General features: G+C 36.9%; 1 protein-coding gene across 4 annotated transcripts in view; it reads left to right on the top strand.

Moving 5' to 3' along the window:
* LOC310909250 (teneurin-3-like) overlaps nt 1-22,317 on the top strand; it is an 86,636-nt gene that overhangs the window by 47,357 nt on the left and 16,962 nt on the right. For all 4 annotated transcript variants that reach the window (XM_083860876.1, XM_083860878.1, XM_083860877.1 and 1 more), the window contains one exon: nt 9,748-10,050. In XM_083860876.1, coding sequence (XP_083717002.1) covers nt 9,819-10,050 — 232 coding nt within the window. In that variant the 5' untranslated portion in view covers nt 9,748-9,818. The remainder of the gene's footprint in view (nt 1-9,747; nt 10,051-22,317) is intronic.

The raw sequence follows: 22,317 nt of genomic DNA, 5'->3' as shown, positions 1-22,317 counted from the left end.
ATTGGGAAATATTTTCATTATTCAGTTACAGTTAATTGTCCATGTGTTTGGAGACCAAATTTTCATTTATGTTGTTAACGATAGAAATAGCCCATTCTTTAAAGGTCACCTTCAGATCTGTTGCTGAAGTAAGTTGTTACTTTAATTAGGAGGATTTTTAATCAATGCATGTACTGAGAAATTCTGCATATTATATGAAGTGGTAATTTAAAGGAATTAAAGAAGCAACTTCCTCCAAAAGCATAATGTGAAACTGCTCAATATTTCCTGTACAAGCTTGTGCTTATTTTGCAAAACTGGAATCATTCGGCAGTTAAGAATATTTTGAAGTTGAGACTTGGTTCTCTGACATATGAGTGCGTGGGCTGTCACTGGGCTCTCCAGCAGCAGGTCGGCTTCATCTCCATGGTTGAAATTTGGGAGCATGTGGAAGCACAGCTAGGTGCCTTACCTACAGGTGACATACACCACAGAAAGAGGAGGGCAGCAGGAGGTCGTTCTTTGTCCTGCTTCTCCAGCTTCCTGAAGGAGGCTTTGAATTATTAAGGGTTGATTGTTCTTGAAGTAGTTACGAGAGAGGATCTTGGTCGGTAGTCAGGTAGGGTCGTGCCAGAGTAGGCTGTGTGGACACTTCCACAGAGCAATGTGGTCCTTTGAACACAATTGCTAATTACTGTGGGAAATTTTGTGTCTCACATAGTTAGCCAAAGAACTTACTTTAAAAATGCATTATTCTTTTGTTTGCCCTAATCAAAGTCTTAGTTCTGTTGAAATTGGAGAAAAAGCCTGAGAGGTGAGAGTGGAATAGGGTGATTACAGGACAAAAAGTTTTCGTATGACCTTTAAGGTAAGGGTAAAAATCTGATGCAATGAAAGGGATGCTTTGAAAGAGAGTTAGGACAGGGATTACAGAAAGGAAATGATCCAGCAGGGCAAACAACCTCCAGCCTTTACTGTCTGCTGATGTTGGATTGTGCTAAAGAAGAGACAATTAGAGGTTGTGACAAGAGGACACAGCTTGTGCAGAGAGGGAAGCAGGAACCTGGGGAGTGTAGAGGAACACATGACAGCTGATACCATCTGAATAGATGGGATAGTTAAATGCAGTAGTAGGGATTGCAAATGTGGACATAATCAAGTTAAACAGTTCTTTACTACAACTTATGGTGGCATTTGTAAATAATTTTTTACACTACCACATTAAGAGTACTAAGTGAATGTTGTGACAGTATGAATATTGAGTACTCATTTCTGTGGGGATTTTTCATTATGTTTGGGAATTTTCTTGGTTTTTTATTGTGTGGTTTTGATTTATTGCTATTTATGACTAGTCAGGGAGCAAACAAAACAAAGTTCTTGAGCATTATAACAATTGTCGTGCTGCAAAAATCTTACTAGTCATTCTTTATAAAAATGAGTCACTAAATAATTCTTCAGGTAACCAGGCTGCAACAGTATCCTCATCATATTGAGAACTGGGACTGAAAAATCTGGCTACCTGTCAGATCATAAGGAAAAGAAAAATCTTGTGAATGTCTCCTGTTCATGTGGAATTTCAGTTTTCACTATGAGAAGCTGTTGTTGAGAAGCACCAAGGCTGATGCTGCATGTGTATCCTATGTCATGCAACCACAGCAATAGCTTCAGCACCTACACTTAGCTATTATTTTTTTCTTCCCTCTCCCAAGTGTCCTCAATGACATCCTTGTTACAGTTTCCTCAGGTCCTCCTTTCATTTCCAGACACCTTCACAGTAATATTTTCAGCTCAGCCTTGTGACTATATGCCCAGCTCTTGCATGTCACATGTAATATACTTCATTTCTCTTATAGTGACTTGAGAGATGTGTTGTTTTTGAAACCTCGCTTCTGTCAAATTGTTTGAAATTAACTGTGAGTTGTTGAAGGGGGATTTGAATGATTGACAGCCTGTTCAGATGGTGAGGCTGACATACCAATAGCTTTGTTCTCCAAACAGAAATGGAGAAATGACTGTGCTGTGCTCTCTGCTTGGGGACTCAGGGACTGCAGCACCTTTGCTGATGTTCATGGTTTGTTATATGTTGTTCTTGTGTCAAATTCTCCATCTGACTTGTTTTAGTTTTAAAAATCCTTAGATTTCTGCAAATTTGTTCCACAACAAAAGAGGATTCTGTGGAAGAGCTCTGAGCATGTGCAAAAGCAGATTTGGGAGGCATGATTCAGGAAAGAATTATACTTGCATATATTAGGATACCATTAAGATGGGTTGAGTAAGAACACAGTGATGGAAAAAGAGTGTGTAAAAGTAGAGAAAGGAAGGAGATGATGGCATAAAGGATGAATTTCAAGTTTCATGGAGTAGAGAGAACTACTTGGGCCTTTTTAGTTGCTGCTGAGTAATGAATTGCCCAGTGCTGACTCTATGAGTTTATTACTTTGTGCTGAAGTAAATAAGTCACAAAGTTCTTCCCTTCTGAAGGTTGCTTTGTTCTCTTCCTCCACTTGTTTTTTCTCTTAAACTCTGTTGTCTTGCTAGGTTAGCTGTGTTGCTTGTCTTCCCCAATGGTGCCGTAATGAGTGCTACCGAGTGCCTCTCTCTCCCCTTTGTGTCTTGAGCTTGTTTTGTTAATAATTTTTTCTCCATACTTACCTGTACCTAAGACAGCATTTCTGCTCTCTTAACTTCCTTTCCCTCTGTCGTTTCATGGCATATTCTCACCCTCTTTTTTACTAAAGGAGCACACCCTATTGTTACACTCTTTTGGTCTTTGTGTTCCCTTTCTCACTTAGCTCTTTCAGCCCTTTGAGATAAAACACTTTTTATACAGAATCCCCAAATTAGAGGTAAATGCTTCTGCTCAAGATCAGGGTTCATGACAGTTCCTGCAAACAGTTCTTTCCCTCTTTCCCTCAACTCCCAAGGATTTTGAATTTAAGTAATGGCACCAATATCATTCTAAAAACATCAGCCTCTGTGACTAACCAGGATGCTGCAGAACTCTTTATCTTGCTGATTTTCCTGACTCGTATTGCAAGAAACTTCCGTAATACAGAAGAGCATAGAGTACATTCATTTGTTGTTTATTATGTCCCTAATGTAGTTAAGATTTTTCGATAGACTATGTAAAATAACTTTTATATTAATATTACATCCTGTTGTGATGGTAGAGATGAGTGTTCTGTTCCCCTGACTGACGCAGAAAAATACAAAATAATTTTTACTTGTCTTGCTTATTACTCTTTTTTTTGCATGTGTGTTTTTGTTAGGGTTATTTTTCAGGCATTTTTTGTTTGTTTGTTTTTAATTTGATTCTAAAATGTAGGGTTAGTTAGTGAGTTAAGGAGGCTTCTTTTAAATTTTAGTTTGTGAACTGTCTGACAGGTCATCTGTTTCTCACTCCCCCCTAGGAAGGCTGATTTGGGATGCATTCTTTCTAATTTCTACGCTAGAAGACAGACTTTTTATATTAAGAAGTGAATTTCTAGATATGATGACCTGAAATGTCCATGTATTAAGAGTCATCAGTTTGACTAATGGCACACCATGGCTACAGATCATCCTAAGCACCTCTTCAAAGTGTCATTTTTCCAGCTCAGTTGATTTCTGACATATCTCACTTTATCAGCCATTGAAGTGGAAATTTCATCACTCTTTTATGCTTTTTGAGTTTTTCTTAGTATTTGTTTGTAATAGGTTTTATGGGTGATTAGTTGTGCGAATTGTGAAAAGTTTTTTGTGGACAGATTTTCTTAATTTTTGCATATTGTACCTAAGCTTTTTAATCTACTTGTTAACATGTATCAGTTGAATTTTGCTTTGTTCTTCTGCTATTAAGAGGTTAAATACTATACCTAGTGCAATTTGTAATTAATGCTGTTGTGGTGCATTTTGGGTTTTGCCACTTCTCTGCATGCATCTGTTCTTTGTTTTATACTGTTTTGATACAAGTTACAATGGTTTGTCCCATGTACCCCATGTTAAAACTTTCTTGGTTTCTCCCGAGTGATTGTCTGGTGTCAATCACAATTATGGGTCCTGTCCATCACTTTACAGCCTCGTCCTGATGTCTGGAAAATTCTAGTGAGGATGTTGAGGGATCGGCAGGGTCCCTGTTCTCCCCCGCCTTTAATGTATTGATTGGTGCTATTGATTGTCATGTGTGTTCTGGGTCACTCCCCCACCCTCTGGTTTGGTTCCAGGCTGTCTCCTTCCCATTTCCCCACCCCCATATTAAGGTGTAGGACAAGGGAGAAAAGTGGCTTTTGTGGGTTCCCTCCCTGGGTGTGTACAAGTCCCTTGGGGCTTAATAAACCCCAGTTGAATTTCTCACAAGAGTCCTCTCTCCTTCTTTGCCATTGCTCATTGCCAAAGGCAAGAACCCACAGGATCAGGGAGGTATCTCAGCACACAGAGATACCTTTCACTGCAGCTCTGGTGCAGGGCTGGCCACAAACGGGACATGGGTTCCCAAAAGACACACCGCACGCACGCATAATGCAATATTTACATTAACCTGGTCAGCAATTACAGGTACAAAGGAAATTATTATTAAAAAAAAAAATAATGGCACTTGCAGACATGTTTCTATTGAACAGCACGACTTAGATGCTATTTTCAGCAACTGTTGTCAACGCTGAGAATAGGCACTGTCTTGGCTCCCAGCCTGTAAAATCCTCTGCTCTTATTGCAGAGAAAATTTGAGCCTCCTTCTTCTATCAGAAATTTTAGAGTTCTTGTACCACGTGTGTTTATGTAGAATCATGAAAGCAGATTTGGTCCCCATCTAAGCAAGTGTTCAGGCTGTGCTTTCACCTGGGAGTCAGTGTGGAAGGATCAATGACTCTTCATTTGTAATAGTGGTAATTTATAGCAAAAATAACAGTAATTCAATAATAATGTAGGTCTCTGTAGCTGGGAATACTATGATTCTTTGGAATGCCTAAGTTTTTAGATTTAGATGTTGAGTGGGAAGTTTATGATCTGTAATATGTGAGTTCATTCCCTGTCTCAGTTTTGCTGGCGTCGGGGAGGGAAGAAGGGCTCTGCTCCAAGAGCATGCTGCTTTCCTTGCTGCTGCTTCTCCTTGAGACTGAGGAGGAGACATCTCCTTTGTGCTTCCTTTGTATTTCAAACTCTCTTACTGTACCCCTGTAACAGAGAAATGTACAAATTTTATCTTTCCATTTTTGAATATCTTCTATTTCAGCTCTGTGTATATTCATGACTCTCATGATTATTAGAACTAATTCCAGTTTTGCTTTGTATGTTTGGAGATGTCTAAAATGAATATAGATGTTGTAAGGGAATATAGTAGATCCATAAATCAACCCAAGCAGTGACATCATCTTTTCTATACAATTATCTTGTCATTTTGGCAATGAACATTTTATTTCTTACCTGTTTACTATATCATGCTTCTGTAGATTTTTAGATATCAAAGGACATAAAATATTGAGGTACATTCATACTTCTTAGTCAGGTACATTGATGTTCATTGAATCATGTTTAATGCTGGGAGAAGTTTCTCCAAGTGAGAGATAGGGAGGGAGCACTGTGTAGCTTAGGCATGATTGCCATCCTGCTGCCAAACTGCAACAACCCTTTGAGCAACTCAGAGTTCAAGGTGTAAAATGAAATGCAATAATTTTCCATAACATTTTAAATGCCTGCAGGCATGCTGAAGTGTTTTGGATACCTGAGTGTTTTGGATAGCACTGTACCACGACCTTAATGCCTTTTTTACATCTTACCAATTAAACATGTCTTAGTACTTTTCTGTGTTTTCTGTACTTTTCAGTGTAGATCCTAAGTATCAAGGATTTTGTGCTGAAAGAAGTTAAGTAACTGTGATTTGGTTGTGGTTTTTTTTTTCTTTTTCACTACATTGACTTTATTTTATGTTGCAATAGATGACTAAGAGAAACTGATGAAAGGCTGACCTGGTAAATTTTACATGCAGTGTAAAACTTCTAACAGACATCAGTCAGCTTTGTCTGTGTCTGAGACATCAGTCATTGAAGCTCCTGTGGTAGTTTTGACACTTGTGTGTAAACGTGCCTTGTGCTCACTTTTAATGCTTATACTTGGTGTCTCTACAACACTTAAAGTAAAAGAAGGAATTTTGTTTATTTGTTTTAATCATTAATTCCACATAACTTATCAGACTTGGTAATTAAATATTGTGCTAAAGGTACTAATGGTGGCAGAGGTCTGCAATGTAGCCAGACACATAAGGGAATGAGCTCTTCGATCCCAATGACCTGATCACAATAGGAATTGCTTCTCCTTCTTTCCTTCTAAATTAAGTTGAAAGAAATATTTGAGTATTAATTTTAAATGGGCATCTCCTCTTTATGGTTTCAAGCTGTTTTTAAAATTTGGAGTGAGATTGGGAAAGTAGATTCTGTCTGCAGCTCATCTGAGCCATGTAGGGAAATGGGCTGAGCATGACTGTATGAGAGCTGACATCAGTGAACACCCTCATGTGTGATTCATCCAGGAGCCCCTAACACTGCAGAGATCACTGAAGGAAGGGGTCATGGGAGATCCCAATGCTCTGTGACACAGATGAGCATCCTCAGTTTTTATACTTTCAAGAGTATTACACAGAAACTTGAAGTAGTGGCACAGACCAGTGAAATATCTTTTTTTTATTTCCTGCAGTCCATGCAGGCTGTTTTACATTAGCATTGCAATGTGACACATGCAGCACTCTATAGCACAGCTGAACTGACATCCTTTTGTGCCCCTGTTAGTAGTTCAATAGCTTTGTAAATATTGCTCTATGAAAATTACTTCGCTTAGTTGGGGTGAAGCAACCTGACAGACCATAAATATTGACATATGGGCAAAAATTCCTTGCAGATGAAGGCAAGTGTTTTATAATACTTCACAAAATAAATTTAGCTCTCTTTGGTTTAAGATTTTAATCTGATTTTGTAAATTAGTTGCTGTGCATTTGGCTATCCCTGCCAAGGCCCTGAGATGCAGCTTTAATGTTATAGGAAACAGAAGAGAAATAAAAAAGGAAATATGATCAAATTTGTGCAGCAGTGGTTCATTTAAATCTGTGAAGATTTGAATGGGAAATCTTGTTAGTATTTTAGTAGTGATGTTTCAAAGAAAGGAGCTGAATAGATACAGTAAATGACAGTTTGGGTTTTTAATAAAATAATTTTCTCAATAATTGAAAATACTCTCATTTGGGTGTGAGAAGTGTTTTCTAGGGAAAGAGAAGGGGTGATTCATAATGGGACAAGATCTAGTAAAGCTATCTGCAAGTCTCCTTTTGTTTGACTTGTCACTGCTGAGTTACCCTACTTAAACATTAATTCTGATATTTGTTTCTGTTCTGCAAATATGTTTGTGTTCTCCCTTTCTGCTTCTTGTCTGATCACAGTAAAGAACATTTATTTGTAGACAGATCTTTAAGATAGCTTTTATTCTGTCTTCTTTGTGTATTAATTCACTGATGAAATAAATTCAAAGACACAAGGCTGAGGATGTTAAGTGTTTCCTAAGACTCGCTGAGAGATACTATTAATTTTTAAAGTTAAAGGCTACTGAAAGTAAACAGGTGTTTTGTATAATGCCAGATTAAAAGAGATCCCATTCTTAAAACCTAAAAGGTTTATTTTGTGTTTGTTTTGTTTTTTTTCAAAAATGCCCACAAATATTCCAGTAGTCCTCATTATTCTGGCAGGATAATCACTGCTGAAGTGTCTCCATAAAGCAGTGCTGTTAAACAGCTTGTATTTTATTTAACCTCTTCATTCTTTGGCTGGAGAGGCAATAGATAACCCAGAGAAATGCTTTTTGATGTTTTATTGAATTCATTGACTTCCGTGGGAAGCAGATCAGTACTTCATGCTACAGCATAAATTAAATCTTTGAGAATTTTAGCTTGGTATAGTAACAACGTATTGTGCCAGTAAGAGTTTGGGTTGTTGGTTTGACTTTTGCTCTGCTTTTGGGGTTTTTGTTTGTGTTTGTCTGGGGTTTTTTTTGTTTTGTTTTGTTTTTTTTACATTATAAAGGATTTTGGAAACTTGGATAAAAATAAAAATTATTCTTCTCTGCTGGTGAATAGTCATGATGGTGAATAGTGTGTGTGTGTTTTCCCATGGTGCAGTGTAGAGATGATACAGAGAGGAATTAGTGGCCCTTTAAAGTCTTGATGTGCATAGATGAAAGGGGAGATAGGCTTTACACTGCAAAGAAATTCCCATGTGTATTTGTTAATAATAATTTTTTAAAATCACAATTTAGTTTAGTATTAATAAAACACAGAGTATAATATGTCTAGTAAACTGATTTTTTCCTGGAAGGTACTTGCATTTATTAGTAAATCAAATGTTTTAAAATCTGAGGGTTTTAGATGAGCTGGAAAGATGTGCTACATGGACATGCAAACATCTAAGCAGTCATAAATTTAATAAACTGTTGTGTTATAATTTATTTTTTTAATCTTGTAAAAATTTCAGTTAACCACCTAAAATTTGAAAGTATAAAAGTAGAAGATTGTTCCCTTAAATGAAGAAGGCTTTGTAGCTTTATCCTCAAGTCTAAACTAAGCTTCACATAGGCCAAGAAATGCAAAAACCTTTTTGGAAAATTGCAAAATAAAATGAGAAAGGACTGACTCTAGTTCACAAACTTGAATTATGGCTCTGTAGTAAATGAAATGCTCTCTAAAAATGTTTTAAGGAGTGACAGCTAAGTAGTTTGATATTAAGTGTTTAAATAAGTGAAGAGTTATAAAGCAACCTTATTTTTGCTGAAAAGAGTGCAAATGGAGTTTGCTGTTGCTTTGTGATGTGTTGCTGTGTGATATGTGTATGCTTTCTCAGCTGTTTAAAGATAAAAATAGTTCTTAACTTTATTTTGGCACTTCTCTTTAAAAAACAAAAGCAAAATTTCCAGTCTTTTTACTGTCAGAAGTGTAGATATTTTGGTTGAGAGTGCAGGACCCAAGAAATGAAACTGAGATGTTTTGTTTTGAAAACTGAGAAGTCTTGTTTTGAAAATACATGAATGAAATATTAAAGCAAAATAAACAGTAATAGAAATATGATTCTTACTGTAATATTCCTTAGAAACTTGAGGGGAAGAAAAGCTATTTCTGACTGTCATTTACAAATCAAATATTTTCCTGCCTTCTAGCACAGCTTACATAGAATATACTGGCTTGGATAAACCTTACTGCACATCCCAGGTGTTGTTTTTGTAGCTTGCAGTGAAATTACGTATACGTGTTCTCTAATGAGAATAATTTTCTTAGAATAGAAATTACAATAACAAATATAGAAGCCTAAAAGTGTACAAAAATGTATAAAACCCCAAACATTAAAACCACAAGTTTCCAACAAGCAGAAGAAAGCCAGATTTGCCATTAAAGTATGCAGGCTTCCCAGAAAAAGAAAAAAAAAGCTTACCTACAGATAGACTTTAGACAACTAACATATTCCTAAAGCTGAAAAAGTACTATTTTTCCAACGCGTTCTCTGCTCCAGTCACTCTCTGCTTTTGACCTTTTAATCTGTTGTATGAGTAGTATTTTGTTGATATTTTTCACAAGAATTTTTTTGCTAATGTTTTAGGTCAGGGTAGCTCATGCATGGAGCTGTGGCAGGTCTTACAGAAGGGCTTCTCACCCATTGCTGAGCAGATCTGCCTTTCTTTCCTTCTGTTCCAGGCAGGGATCAATTACGGCAATTTAGAGATCATTGTAACACATCAGTGGTTGTCTTTCTAATTTTATTATAGGTGAATGTAAGCTGAATGTAGAGAAGACTTCCAAATAAGCTGGACTGATGTGCGCAGAGAAGGAATGAAGTATGGATGTGAAGGAACGTAGGCCCTATTGCTCCCTGACAAAGAGCAGACGGGACAAGGAACGGCGCTATACAAATTCTTCTGCAGAAAATGAGGAGTGCAGAGTGCCTACTCAGAAGTCTTACAGCTCCAGTGAAACCTTGAAAGCTTTTGATCATGATTCCTCTAGATTGCTGTATGGAAACCGGGTAAAAGATTTGGTCCACAGAGAAGCAGATGAGTATACCAGACAAGGTAGGCAAGATGTTTGAATTTAGAGTGTACAATTCCTTAGTCCCAAGGCATTCTTGCTGCAGGAAGAGTATGTTATTTTGCCAGTTTTGGTAATACTCTACACACATAGTACACTTCCCTTGTATCTCCGTAAATGTTTTACAAAGGTGGGGAAGCATTGGTACCATCTTTGGAATAAATAATATATGATGCACAGGAAGTAAATGGCCTGTGTTGGGCAGTGGATCAGTGACAATATTGCAGAGCCAAGTGTGAAGCATTCAGGCCTTACAATTTAAAAACAGACCCCCAGTTTTTTTGCTTATTAATAGGTTGCCCAAAATTTGCCATTCCAGTAGATCTAAAAATGTAGATAGTTTAAAAATTAATAAAAAATAGATAAATACAAGTGTTCCAAGAAGGCCAAGCGAAGATTTGTGGAAATATAGTATGTATGGATGAGCCTACAAATAATTCATTAGCTTAGTGCTTTTATATTTTAGCTTACAAGGGCAGTAAGAGAGCACTGTTTGGTGAGTAAGGTAAATTAGTTCACAGTCTGTGCATTTGGGTGTGTTGGGTGATTTTTTTAGTAGTTATCTGATATATAACCAGATGGTAATAGGTTGCTGAAGCTCACTGTTGAGTTTTTGAGTTCAAGACTGGAGTGACATAAGTCTAAATATCCATCTAGATGCTCAAAACTTGACTGAGTATGGTTCTCTTGCACCTTACTGTAGTTGACTGAGCTTGAGCACAGGGTTTGGAATGAATGATCTCAAGAGGTCCCTTTAGATCTCAGGGGTTCTGAATGATTGAACTTTGCTCCAGTTAAGGTTCAGCACTTAGGCATCACTTTTGGGTTCAAAACTGTAGCGTCTAGAATTGGCACTTCTACATATCCACAGCTGAACTACTTAATGTAAAGAGAGAGAAAAAAAAAAAAAAAAAAAAAAAAAAAAAAAAAAAAACCACATTATGAAATGTCAGCAATGAGTACTGCAGCCTCACTATCTAAAAGGATAAAGCTAGGCCAAGGGCTGTGTGAACCTATGACTCAGTTTTCTGTTTAAAGCTATCTCCTATTTTCTGCAGAAACAAAAGTAGATTTAGAAATCTTACTCGTGGTGAGACAGTACTTAGTTTAATTTTAGAAATCTAAATAATTTTCTCCATTGATGTTTTTTCTCTGTTCTATTTAGAATAACTTTACATTAAAATAAGAGCTGGGCAGATGGTGTTGGCTTCTTTGCCTACTAATGTTTGCAAGGGAAATAAAAATATTTCTCTTATGCACATGTAACTGAGGCTTGCTGTTATTCTATTCTACCTTGTGCTGTTTATTTTTGGTTTCTGTGGTGTGTTGAAACTTCAGGTTATCACTGTTTTCTAGTTTTTAAGTCAGTAGTCAGCTTGACATCATTACTTTAATGAGATAAAACCAAGAGGAAGTTTTCTAAGACCCGTACTGTAGGTACTAGTGATGAAATTATGTCAGAACAGGCACCATTTACTTAATTAACTCATAAGCTATTGCCTGACTAGAAATTTTTCCTTTTTGAATAGCAATAACAAACTGAAAGAAGTTATGTGGTCTGGCACGTCACATATGATGGTGTACTGGGGCTTCATTTTTATTCCTTTTCACCTTCTTCAGAAGAGCACACAGTATTTAGCTAATACATATTGCCCAATATGCAGTGAATTGCTTGTCTACAGGCCTAAAATGGCAGTCTAGGATGGATAATGCCCTCTTCACCTTTCAGTGGTCTCAGCACTGTCTTCTGTGCCCATTTAATTTCCCTGATTATCCTTTCAATTCTTCTTGTATGGCTTACTGCCTTCTGTACTGCAGACTGCCTTGGCCCCTTTGGGGACTACCTGCAGGTTTGGTAGGGTCAGGTAATAAAGGGCTTGTTTTAGGTAGTGTGTTCCTTTGATTCATCCTCAAGAATTTACAGCTTCTGGCATTGGAAGTATTTTGTGGAAAAGGTCCTCAAGGTCATTTCAGAGGTTTTTAAATAATATATAAAAGATGCTTCCCTGTGGGTTATTATTTCCCCTCTGGCTAGAAATAATATGAGATATGTGGCTGTGTTGACAGTGTAATTGACAGCCTCCTAATTCAACAAGAAACTATTCTGTAAATAAAAAGGCAACCTTTAATAAATACCTTTAATAAATACCTTCAATTGGGAATGAATTAAAAAAATTAATCATGACCAGAGGTTCAATTTCTGCCCTATGTAAAACAACAATATGAAATTTCCAGTGTCAGCTGGAAAGTTACTGGAGCAGTTATGCAAGATTCTCAAGTCTCTTAGATGTGGAGGAATTAAAATCATAAAATCGTAGACTCTTCCGAGTTGGAAGAGGAGATTTTCAAATTGTCTATTCCAGTCTAATGATATTTTTCCTCATGAGCTGAATTTCTATTGCTTTAGATTAATTACAAAAATAGAAATATGAGCCAAAAAATATATATATTTGTCATTATAATTCTCAAAACAGCATTTAAAATGTATTGTAAAGTTAAATTGTAAAATTTGAACATGAAATTATTGTATAGCTGGGTACTATCTTTTTACTTTTGAAACCCAACTGACAGGACTAGAAGAGCAAGTAAGCTGTTTTAGGAAATTGGAACTACATCTAGGCAACATGCTTTCACTTAAGCTCCATGAGAGATAAGACCTGCTGCAGTCTCCATTTTCTCAAGCCCCTTCACCTGATGCAAAACTGGTTTAGCTTTAAAAATTTTAGATGAGGATTATTCAGCCTACTAGTTTTAGAACTTTAACATTAGTTATTAATTTTCCCTTTGTCTATAAATCTAAGAGGAGAGCCATGTAAGTGAAGACCATGAGGGTTTTTTTGTTAGAAGTAGTTTCAAGAAAGGCACTCAATTTTGTATTAGTCTTTGAGAAGATACTGAATCTCATTATTGAAAATGGCTGAAGCTCCATAAAAGACTGTTTACTTTAAAGATGTGATGATATGATAGTCTCCTGTTAATGTGTTAGGGAAGAAGATGACACCTGTTTTCATATACTTTGAAATATCCAGCTATATAGAGCAGCCTGATTTAAGTGTGCTTCTCTACTTGATTTAAATGTACTTCTCTAATTGAATTCAGCAACGTAAATGCTTGTGGTTAGACAGGGGCCATTGGTGAGGGGTTGAAGGTCCCTTCCAAGCCAAACCCTTCTGTGACTCGTTTTTTGATTGTGTATTGCATTATGCCCAAGTCTCTTGCTCAATTCAAGATTAAAGCTGACAGAAGTTCCTGTGTTTAGAAATTTTATATCACTTCCTGTGCGAAGGGATATTAAGTACAAAGGAGACTGCTGTGCAAAATATCTGAAAGTATGGCATGACTACAGTGTGGGTGGGAGGGATAGTAGAAATACAGTATGTAAGCAGTATTTTTTAAATTGCATTGGGAAAAAATTTGAAGTAATATTTTAACCATATTAATATAATTGAAAAGAGATATGAATTAAACCTGAACTCATGATAACTGAAAAACTTTTTATTAATTTAGTAACAAAAATGCAGTTATGCAAAAACTGTGTTTTATTTACCATCGGATACATGTTAAAGGGAAGAGGGGACTATTAAATACCTCTCAAGTAGTCATTGTTCCATTTCAAAGACTTTTGTAATTGCAGAAGTGTAGTGGTCCTACAGAGAGATACATGTATCATGTCAGAGAGATTTTGCACAGGAACAGAAGCTGACCCACAACACAGGTGGCAAAATTCAGTGCAGGTTTGTGCACATTAATCTTTTCTTACAAAATCATCACAGCACTGTTTGCAAACTGTAAATTGGAAAACTGCATTGCAGAACACCTTTTTCTATTAGAAGACCTGAGGAGGCAGGGCAAGTTTTGTTAGTGTTTTTCTCTTTTGGAAGTTTGAGTCAAATATGATTTAGACTGCAGGTAAAGTTATTTCGTCATCTTAGATGGCTGTGAGAATGACTTCATTGTGTTTATCAATCAGAACATTTCACTGTCAGCCAAGTCTCAAGATCAATTTAATTTCATTCTATCCCTTTCAGTTTTGCAGGAGAAACCATTCCTATGCACAGTTTTGCACCTTGACTCTTCTGGAATACTTAAGTGCCTAAATTAGATTAAATGCCCTAATACCTCCTTGAAGCTGCTAGAAGAGAGGGTGACTGTACCAAATAAGTAAAGAAGAAGAATTCCTTTCCTTCACAGGATGCTGGACAACTCATACCTGGGTGTTAGAAAGTAATGCCACATGCAGTATGTTACAGTGTGTGGGTATATCACAGCTATTGTTCAACTACTATTCCCATGAAAATTAGATTTAGGTGCTAGAAAAATATCACCATTCAGCAAAAGAGGGACCTGAAACAGTGATTTATATGCTTTGACAATTTTATTTTATTACATCAGATATTAAGTACTGTCAAGGATACATTTTTAAGACCTTAGATACCAGTACCTTAATTGCAACTACTATCCTAATGTAATATGACTCCAAAGTCTATTGCTTTAAATACTAGCTGCCCAAAATGAATTATTTGGATAGCAAAATGTTTAATCTTTTTAGTCACCGTAAATGTCAACTGTAGGATGAAAGGATATAAATGGTCACGTTTTTAAACCTACAGCTTGAGTACTTTTACCTGTCCAAAGCAGTGGAAGGATAGATACCTAGGAGTGTTTTGACTTTCCTCTGCCTGGGCTTTATTGATGAGCTGATTTTCCTATCTAGTAGGCAAGTGCTTCTCAACAGAACTGAATCAGCTTGCTTTGCAAGATATTTAAATGAAGGTATGAAATAATATATTAGTGACCTTTTGATCTCCCAACGAGCAAATTAATTACCATTCAGTGACATGGCAAGCGCTATCTCTCAAAATCTAAGGCAGATATTATTAGAATGAGTGTTTTATGTTTCCTGGCTGCAGTGCAAGATGTGTCCTGATTGTCATCATGACAGATCCCTTTTTGTTATGCTAAAACATGGCCACCTGCAGTGTCTGCCTGATTTCAGTGGGTAACTTCTGTAAGCAGCATACGGTGCCAGTATGTTGTGGATAATTTTGTGGCCTTGAGCTAAGCACATAACCTTCTGCCACAGGTGTTTTTTCTTTTTTTACCTTGTGTGATACAGGAATAATAACACCTACCTACCTCACAGGCATTTGGGGAAGATTAATTAGTTTGTGTTTGCGAAATGCTTTGAAGATGAAAAGCACTGTAAGTGCTAAGTAGCATTATAATCTCTCATAGCTATACTAGTAACTTCTTAAAGCAACAATAAGAAGTTAATTGGTTTTTGGGTTCCAGGTGATAAGGATCTGTTGACTTTTAAAGTTATTCTATTAGCTGCGAAGTGCTACAAAAAAAAAAACTTTTATTTGATTAGGAGCATATTTAGTTCACGCTCAGTGATATGCACACATGCTCTAAGGTATTCATCTAGGTGCAATTGGCCCCTTGTGGGTCATGGCCTGTAGATGAGTTACAGATCTAGAGACAAAGGGTAATTGTGATTCTCCAGGGAGAAATCAGCCTTGGTTATTGGCAGCAGACTGTGCTTGTTCAGGCAGTTCTACACAGCCACTACAAGTCCATAGAGTAGAAACCTTGTCTTCAACTAGTCCAGTTGCAAAGTAGGAGAATTAAGTTTTTGATCATAATGATTAAAGATTTATAAAGTGAGTAAGAGGCCTTCACAAGGATTTTTGACCTCATGGAAAAGAAGATACTGTAGAGGGTCTGTAAGTGCTCTTATATCTTTCTTTAGCTCATATACTGAGATGTATGTGTTGCTTCTGTTCATAACAAAAACTCAACAGTGAACTGGGGAGATGAATGGATCCTATGCATGGCTATGAAAGATGACTTCAGTGTGTATCTACAGAGAGGATAAAGCTACAAAAGTGTGCAGTTAGAGATGGGATGAGGGAAGGAATGAGAGGCTGAAGAGTCCTGTCTCTCCTGTCTGTTGATTTAGTGCTTAGGGCTGAGAGTCAGGGCTGGAGGCCAAGCTGTGAGTGATTGCTTATTCCATCACTGGCAAATAAATGCATAAAGTGAAGCAGAGATGTAAAATGGGGGTAATTTCTCAGAAAGTTCCTTGATGCTTTCTGAAATTAGTTTGTAAAGTGTCAACTTACAGGCTTGAGAGCCAGTACTTGGTGTTACTGAGCTTATTAAAGCCAAAAGAGGAAATGGCAGAGCCAAGGGAACACATTTGCTTCAAGCTTTGGTCTTCAGCATAATGGATATTTTGCTAGAACATCTAAATTAAAACATTGCTACACTACACTTATTATGGGGGTTTACAAAGTGGAAATCCTTTTGGGGAATTGTGACAGGAAGTGTGAGTGATAGAGGGAATAAGAGGTTTTCATCTCTGCAGAAATTTTTGGGTCAGTATTCTGTGTTATTGCTTCCATTTAGCTACAGTGATAGTTGGAGCACTTCATTCCATCCATACATTGAAGAGTCAATTCCCATACATGTGAATACTTCTGTATGAAATTCCACAAACTGAAATGTATGGGCAGCTTCAAATAGGCACATTGGGTTTTTTACTTTTTACCAGTTCATAGCCTACAGAACTAATTGAGAGAGACACATCCCTCTGAGTCTAGTCCATCTGGTCACTTGTGGCAGATAAGCTTCTCCCTCATGGAAAGGCATAAATAATAGTAGAGTTTTCTCACCTCCTTGTGTGGAGGAATGGCAGTAAAGCTGAGCTCCAGTCTGAGTGCATGTTTTCATGCTGCCTCCTTCCCCCTCGCCTTCCTTTCCCATTTCAAGCTGTATGTCATGTCATTAGCACCGTACTGGCCTTAATGTGGCAGTTCATACCTGTCAGATCTTTGTGGGCTCCTTGCAGACTGGATATCCATCATCTCTACATTGCTTACCCTTGGGTCATATTTTCTTCACATCTATCAAATTTAGGCTTTTTGTAATTCTTATTTTGTAATAAATGGATTCTCGAATGTTTATGTTTTGGTCCCAGGATCCAGAGATTAAGACAGAGGCCTAAAATGCCTATACTGTCAATCTGATCAAGATGTTGTGTTCTTTGCTACTCATGGAGTTGTATTTCTTTTCTAAATCCACAAATCCTTTATTTCCCCCTCTTGCAGCCCATGACTGGGACAGCTGTGCTGGTTTCTCCTAATTTAGTTTGTACATTGTATAATCATAGTCATAAAATCAGATTTTAATATAAAATCCCCAAATTTGGAACCATAATGTTTAAATTATTAATTTATTTGGTGGAACATGTTTTCTTTGCAGCTTTGAATTCTGCAGTTGTGAAATTATCTTCAGCTGGCTTTAATCTTACTCTGTGGTGACTTCAGATGGGCTTGATGAACAGCCCTTTATCCTTATACTGGTTTAAGAAGTGCTTCTTGCATTCTAGTCTGAGGATTAGGACTGAAGATCTCCCGCCACCTCAAGCATAACAGGGAATAAAGTGATGAGGTTCCCATACTGCACAGGAGAGTCTGCATGTTTGAACCATAATTTGGTAGACCAGTGACAAGAAGATGGCTGTGTTTCATACACATAAATTCTTCTCTACATCTGAAAATAAAAACTTTCCCAAGCTATCTTTTTACTTAATGTTTCCTTGTGATTCTATAGTAATAATAACACATATCAAGTTTGAAATACTTTATTTCCCACAAATATGCAAATATATTATGTGTGAATTTTTACTTTTTTTTCCCAGTAATTGACTTGGGGTTTGATTCTTGCATAAAGCTCTTCTATCAAGAGTAGCACAGTAAGCAGAGCTCAGAGAATTCATGGTATCTTGTACTAACCTTTTCAGAAGTCACTAAGACCATGACTTATGCCCCCAAACGCTTTTAAAAGTCCATAAGGAGTGTAAGAACTTTGATTAATATTTGTTGAGAATAACAGGAATTTGAAAATTATATGCACACTTGGTGAGATTTAATATATTTCAGTGTTCTTTGTTATTATGGAGTTTACTGGATATATTAGAGAAGCAGCTGTCTTTCATATGAATCTTAGAGCTCTGCTCTAAATCAGATAATGACAAGAAAAGGAGGTTAAGATGGAAAAGTGAATAGAGCAGAAAGGTCAAGAAAAAGAGATTAAAAGGTGACAAGGAAGATGGTTGTGATGAGTGAAAAGAAAAACACGGGAATTAAGAACAGGAGGAAAATGTGATACAGTGGATTAGGATGGTTTAAATTTCACAGATAATTTTCACAAAAGCAAATTCAGGCTGAAGTAATAAGAAAATACTACACCAAATGAGAAAGAAAATGTTAACCTAGGCAAAGCTCATTACTTGTCAGTCTTCACTGCAGTTTCTCACATCCTAGTGAATCCAATTCTGCACGTACAGCTTTGAAAACTCCCTTTTACTGAATATATTGTGAAGTATGACAGAATGGATGTATCACATCTGTTAGTCATTCTCTCTTTTCTGCAAACGCATTCTACCCACCTAACATTCTGACTTCTGGAGACAGTGTTTGTACAGTCCTTGTCAGAGTTTTTTAGAGCATCTAAGGTATCTGTTTTGCTATTAAAAAAAAATCTTTATCCTTTCATTTTCAGCAATTGTTATCCTACTGTACATTTATTTCCACATTCTTCCTCTCAAGATATTTCCTTACAAGTGACCTCATTGTAAGTGTGAGCTCTGCATAAAGAGCTTCAGTAGGACAAATGTATCCCTATATAGTGTCTAAATATGAAATAAAAAGGCAAGTACTTTTCCCACATCAGAGTAGCAAAAAAAAAGTGTGGTCCTTGCAGGAATACTTTGATACCAGTGCTGCTTACACAATAGGCTTATATAATAAATGTTCTAGTATTGAGGATGTATTTGTATGCAGTAATTTGCAGACAGAAAATAAGAACTAGAGAAAGATCTTTTTCCTCATTTGCTTTCTAAAGAAATGAAACTACTTTTAATTGTAAAAAAAATTAGGATTAAGTAGCAAATCAAGGAAATGTAAGTTTTGTTCTCCTAAGGACCACGATCATTGTTTTTCATCTGTACAGTTTTAGATGTTTCACAGTTTTACCGTTTGGTATAGGTATTTTTGTCATGCATTATCACGTAGTGATTATAGGGAAAACGTGCTTGATTTTTGAATGCCTCAAATGTGTTCTAGGCAGGTAGAAAAAGATAAAATACAAAGGAAGAATAGATTAGAAAGGGAACTGACAAGTAATGAATGATGCAGAAAGGCAGCTATGGTGTGAAACATTATCAAGAACCAAACTGAAGAGAATTTAAAGTATGAACTCGGATGTGTTTGGGACCTCTGCCTTTTTGTACTGTGTCCTTCCTGTTAGGGCAAAACCAAAGTCACCAAAGACACTCACACTATAATTCCTCTGTTTAAAAGCTAGGGGAGTTGGGTGTATTTTTATGCTAACTAGGCAGGTGCTTTGGAGGCTTTTCAGATTTTTTTTTCCTATGGTCTATTGTTGCTAAAACCTGACTTGTCAATTTATCCTTTGTTAATGAATTAGTAAGGACAGTGCTGATGACTGGAGATGCTGACAAATTTTCTTTTGGCAAGTTTTGTTCATTCTTTCTGTTTGATTTTTCACCTTTTCATGGTTTTTAAGATAATATCTCTATGTTTATATTTAGAATAGATCCAACTTAAAGCAGACACTGACAACTGAAGAACCACGGGGACCTTTTCTTTTGTTTAGTAGTCCTCTTCAAAAACGCATTTCCACAGATAACATTTCCAACTTGAAGCGTAAGTTATTATGGAGGTCTTTGAAGGACTTCCCCAAGTCCTTCAAGGCCTGGGAAACAAATGTAGCACAAGTACAGCAAGTTTCCATTTAATTCCATCTTTTAAGTTACAGCTTTATAAAGAACTACACCATTTCTGCATGTGTCAAACTTTCTTGTAGCATTATTTGTTAAATTAAAAAAAAAGCACATTTCTAGTCAACGATGTAACCTGTATGATCCTGGCAGAGAAATATATATTTATGCACATTATCTTTTAAGAATAATAATTCTATATATAGACATATATATATTCAAAGAGTGTTGGTGGGGTTTTTTGTATAACTAATGTAGTTAAGGAGGTAGGCCTGTATGGTCACTGTTTGCAAATGCTGTGCTTTTAACAGTGATTGCTGCACAAGCTTCAGGAAGTTATTTTAGAAATATTAATTTCTTAGTTTTGCTCTTGTCTAGCACAAATGGAGGATGTCAGCAATCCTTACAATACCCATAAACTGATATTCCTAGCCAGGAGAAATGCAGCACCTAATAGTTAAGTGGTAGTAGACAGCATTTTTGTCAGTTTTTAAAACTTAACTTCATGGCATATCATCCCAAATAGTCCAAAACCCTCAAAGGTGTCTCTAGAGCAAGTCTCCTTGAAATGTGGTGTCTAATTTTGTTCCTAATTTTCACTTCATACATTTTTTAAAGGAAAGGGAAAACCCACAAAGCATTATGGTACCTGTTTATTCTGTACCTCCATTTTTCCTCAGGAATTGGTTCATTGAAATGGCCAAAGTGTTTTTAAGTCTTTATAAACTCTTGAAGCACTTACTGCCAGTGGGAGAAATTGCAAATGTTAAAGAAACCGTGGAGTAAATCCCTTGCATGGAAATCATTCTGGAAAGAGTAATTAGAAACTTTATGAACACAAGAAGAACATCCTCATTTCATGCTTTTTTCTCACTGAGCTCATACAACCTTTTTTTCAGACTTTAATTTGATTTCATAGTGTTGTTCATTATCAGGTAAAAGCTCCCAAGTAGTCTGTGACCCACTATGTCTGTATCCCAGCTGTATTCAGCTTCCTCTGGATCCTGGAAGATTTCTTGTTTTCATCGTTTAGAAACCTTAGGGACAATGTAAAGTTTTTCTATCACATATGTATGATTTCCTTTGGGATTTGAATTTTTGAATTTCTACACAAATAAACATTTTATTTTTCCATGTCAACTTCTCAGTTTGGATTTTGTGGGTTGTTTGGGGTGTGTTTTGTTTTGTTTTTTCATTTATGTAGGCAACTTACATGGATTACAATCCTCTTAGTGAAGCTCTTAGGAAGGCTTTAGGTCAGAAGATTATGTAGCCTGATGATTCTAAAGCTGTTACAACATTTCTGAGCTATGTTGTAAAACTTCTGAATGTAGTGAAAAGCTCTAATATATTGAATGGGATGAGAGGGCAGTATTCAAACTTGCCCCCCCTTTTCTGTTTTGGCTGTCCAATGCCGTTTTGTGAGGGTTTTTACCATTCACAAGAGAGGGAAAAAGAAGACATTTTACGTGGAGATAGGATGTTATAAAGTTCAAGTTAAAAATCCATGACTAGATGGTAGGTGGTATGTTATGCCTGAGACCAAGTCTCCTACGAAGCTCCTGAAGATGTTCTGGAATGCCTCAGGTAGTTTCTCTTAAGTGCTTATGACAAAAAAAGCGTGTGTGCAATAGTCTTCAAATTGCTGTGCCCGAGTGCAAAGGGCATTTCTGCAGTGGGGAGCAGGGGCTGCTGGGGGAGCTGCAGGCTGTGATGCCCTCCCGCTGCTGAAGCTTTTCTGATCATGGCTCAGGGGCAGTGCCTGTGTCTGTCTGCATCCTTCCCTGCCTTGATCTCAGCACCATGGGGCTGTCGGGACCATAGCCAGAGCACCCTGTCTCATTGAAGTCAACAGCAGTTTTGTTACCCACTCAAGTAACCTTGTCTTTGGTTAAAATTACTCCTCCCTTTCCATTTTGCTTCTCTCTTTTTAGAATAAATAAGATGCTGCATGTGCAATTGTGTTTACACCTTATCTATTCCATATGTGTGTAGAGATACTTGTATGCATACACACATGCACTGAGGCTTCTTCTGTATTTGTATTTGATTTTAGGCAACTGCTTGAAAATGTAGATTCCCATATTAATGTACCAAATGCATAAACCAGTGTTCTAAACTGTCACCCTTAGCATATATCTACAAAAGTGCAAAATAATAAGCATTTTAGACTCTTTGCTACTTTCAGCTCTGACCCTATTACCACTGGGCGGTTTGTTTGGCCTGCTTCCTTCGCTGTTTAGTTTCAGCTCTCATAAAACCCGGAAATTCATATAGAATGACAGCTTTAAGAAATTACAAGATGCTATCAGTGTGCACAATAATCCCCTTTCTTATACCCTTGATACTGTTCAGACACAGTCATAGACACGCCTGTTCCTTTGTATATACCTCCCCAGCTATATTTTCATTCAAATGTCTATTCATAACTGCATAGTAAGTA

Source organism: Zosterops lateralis (genome assembly GCF_965231275.1).
Source record: "Zosterops lateralis genome assembly, chromosome: 5".
NCBI lineage: Eukaryota > Metazoa > Chordata > Aves > Passeriformes > Zosteropidae > Zosterops > Zosterops lateralis.
Note: the sequence above shows the minus strand (reverse complement) of the source record. Positions and strands in the feature narration are given on the sequence as shown.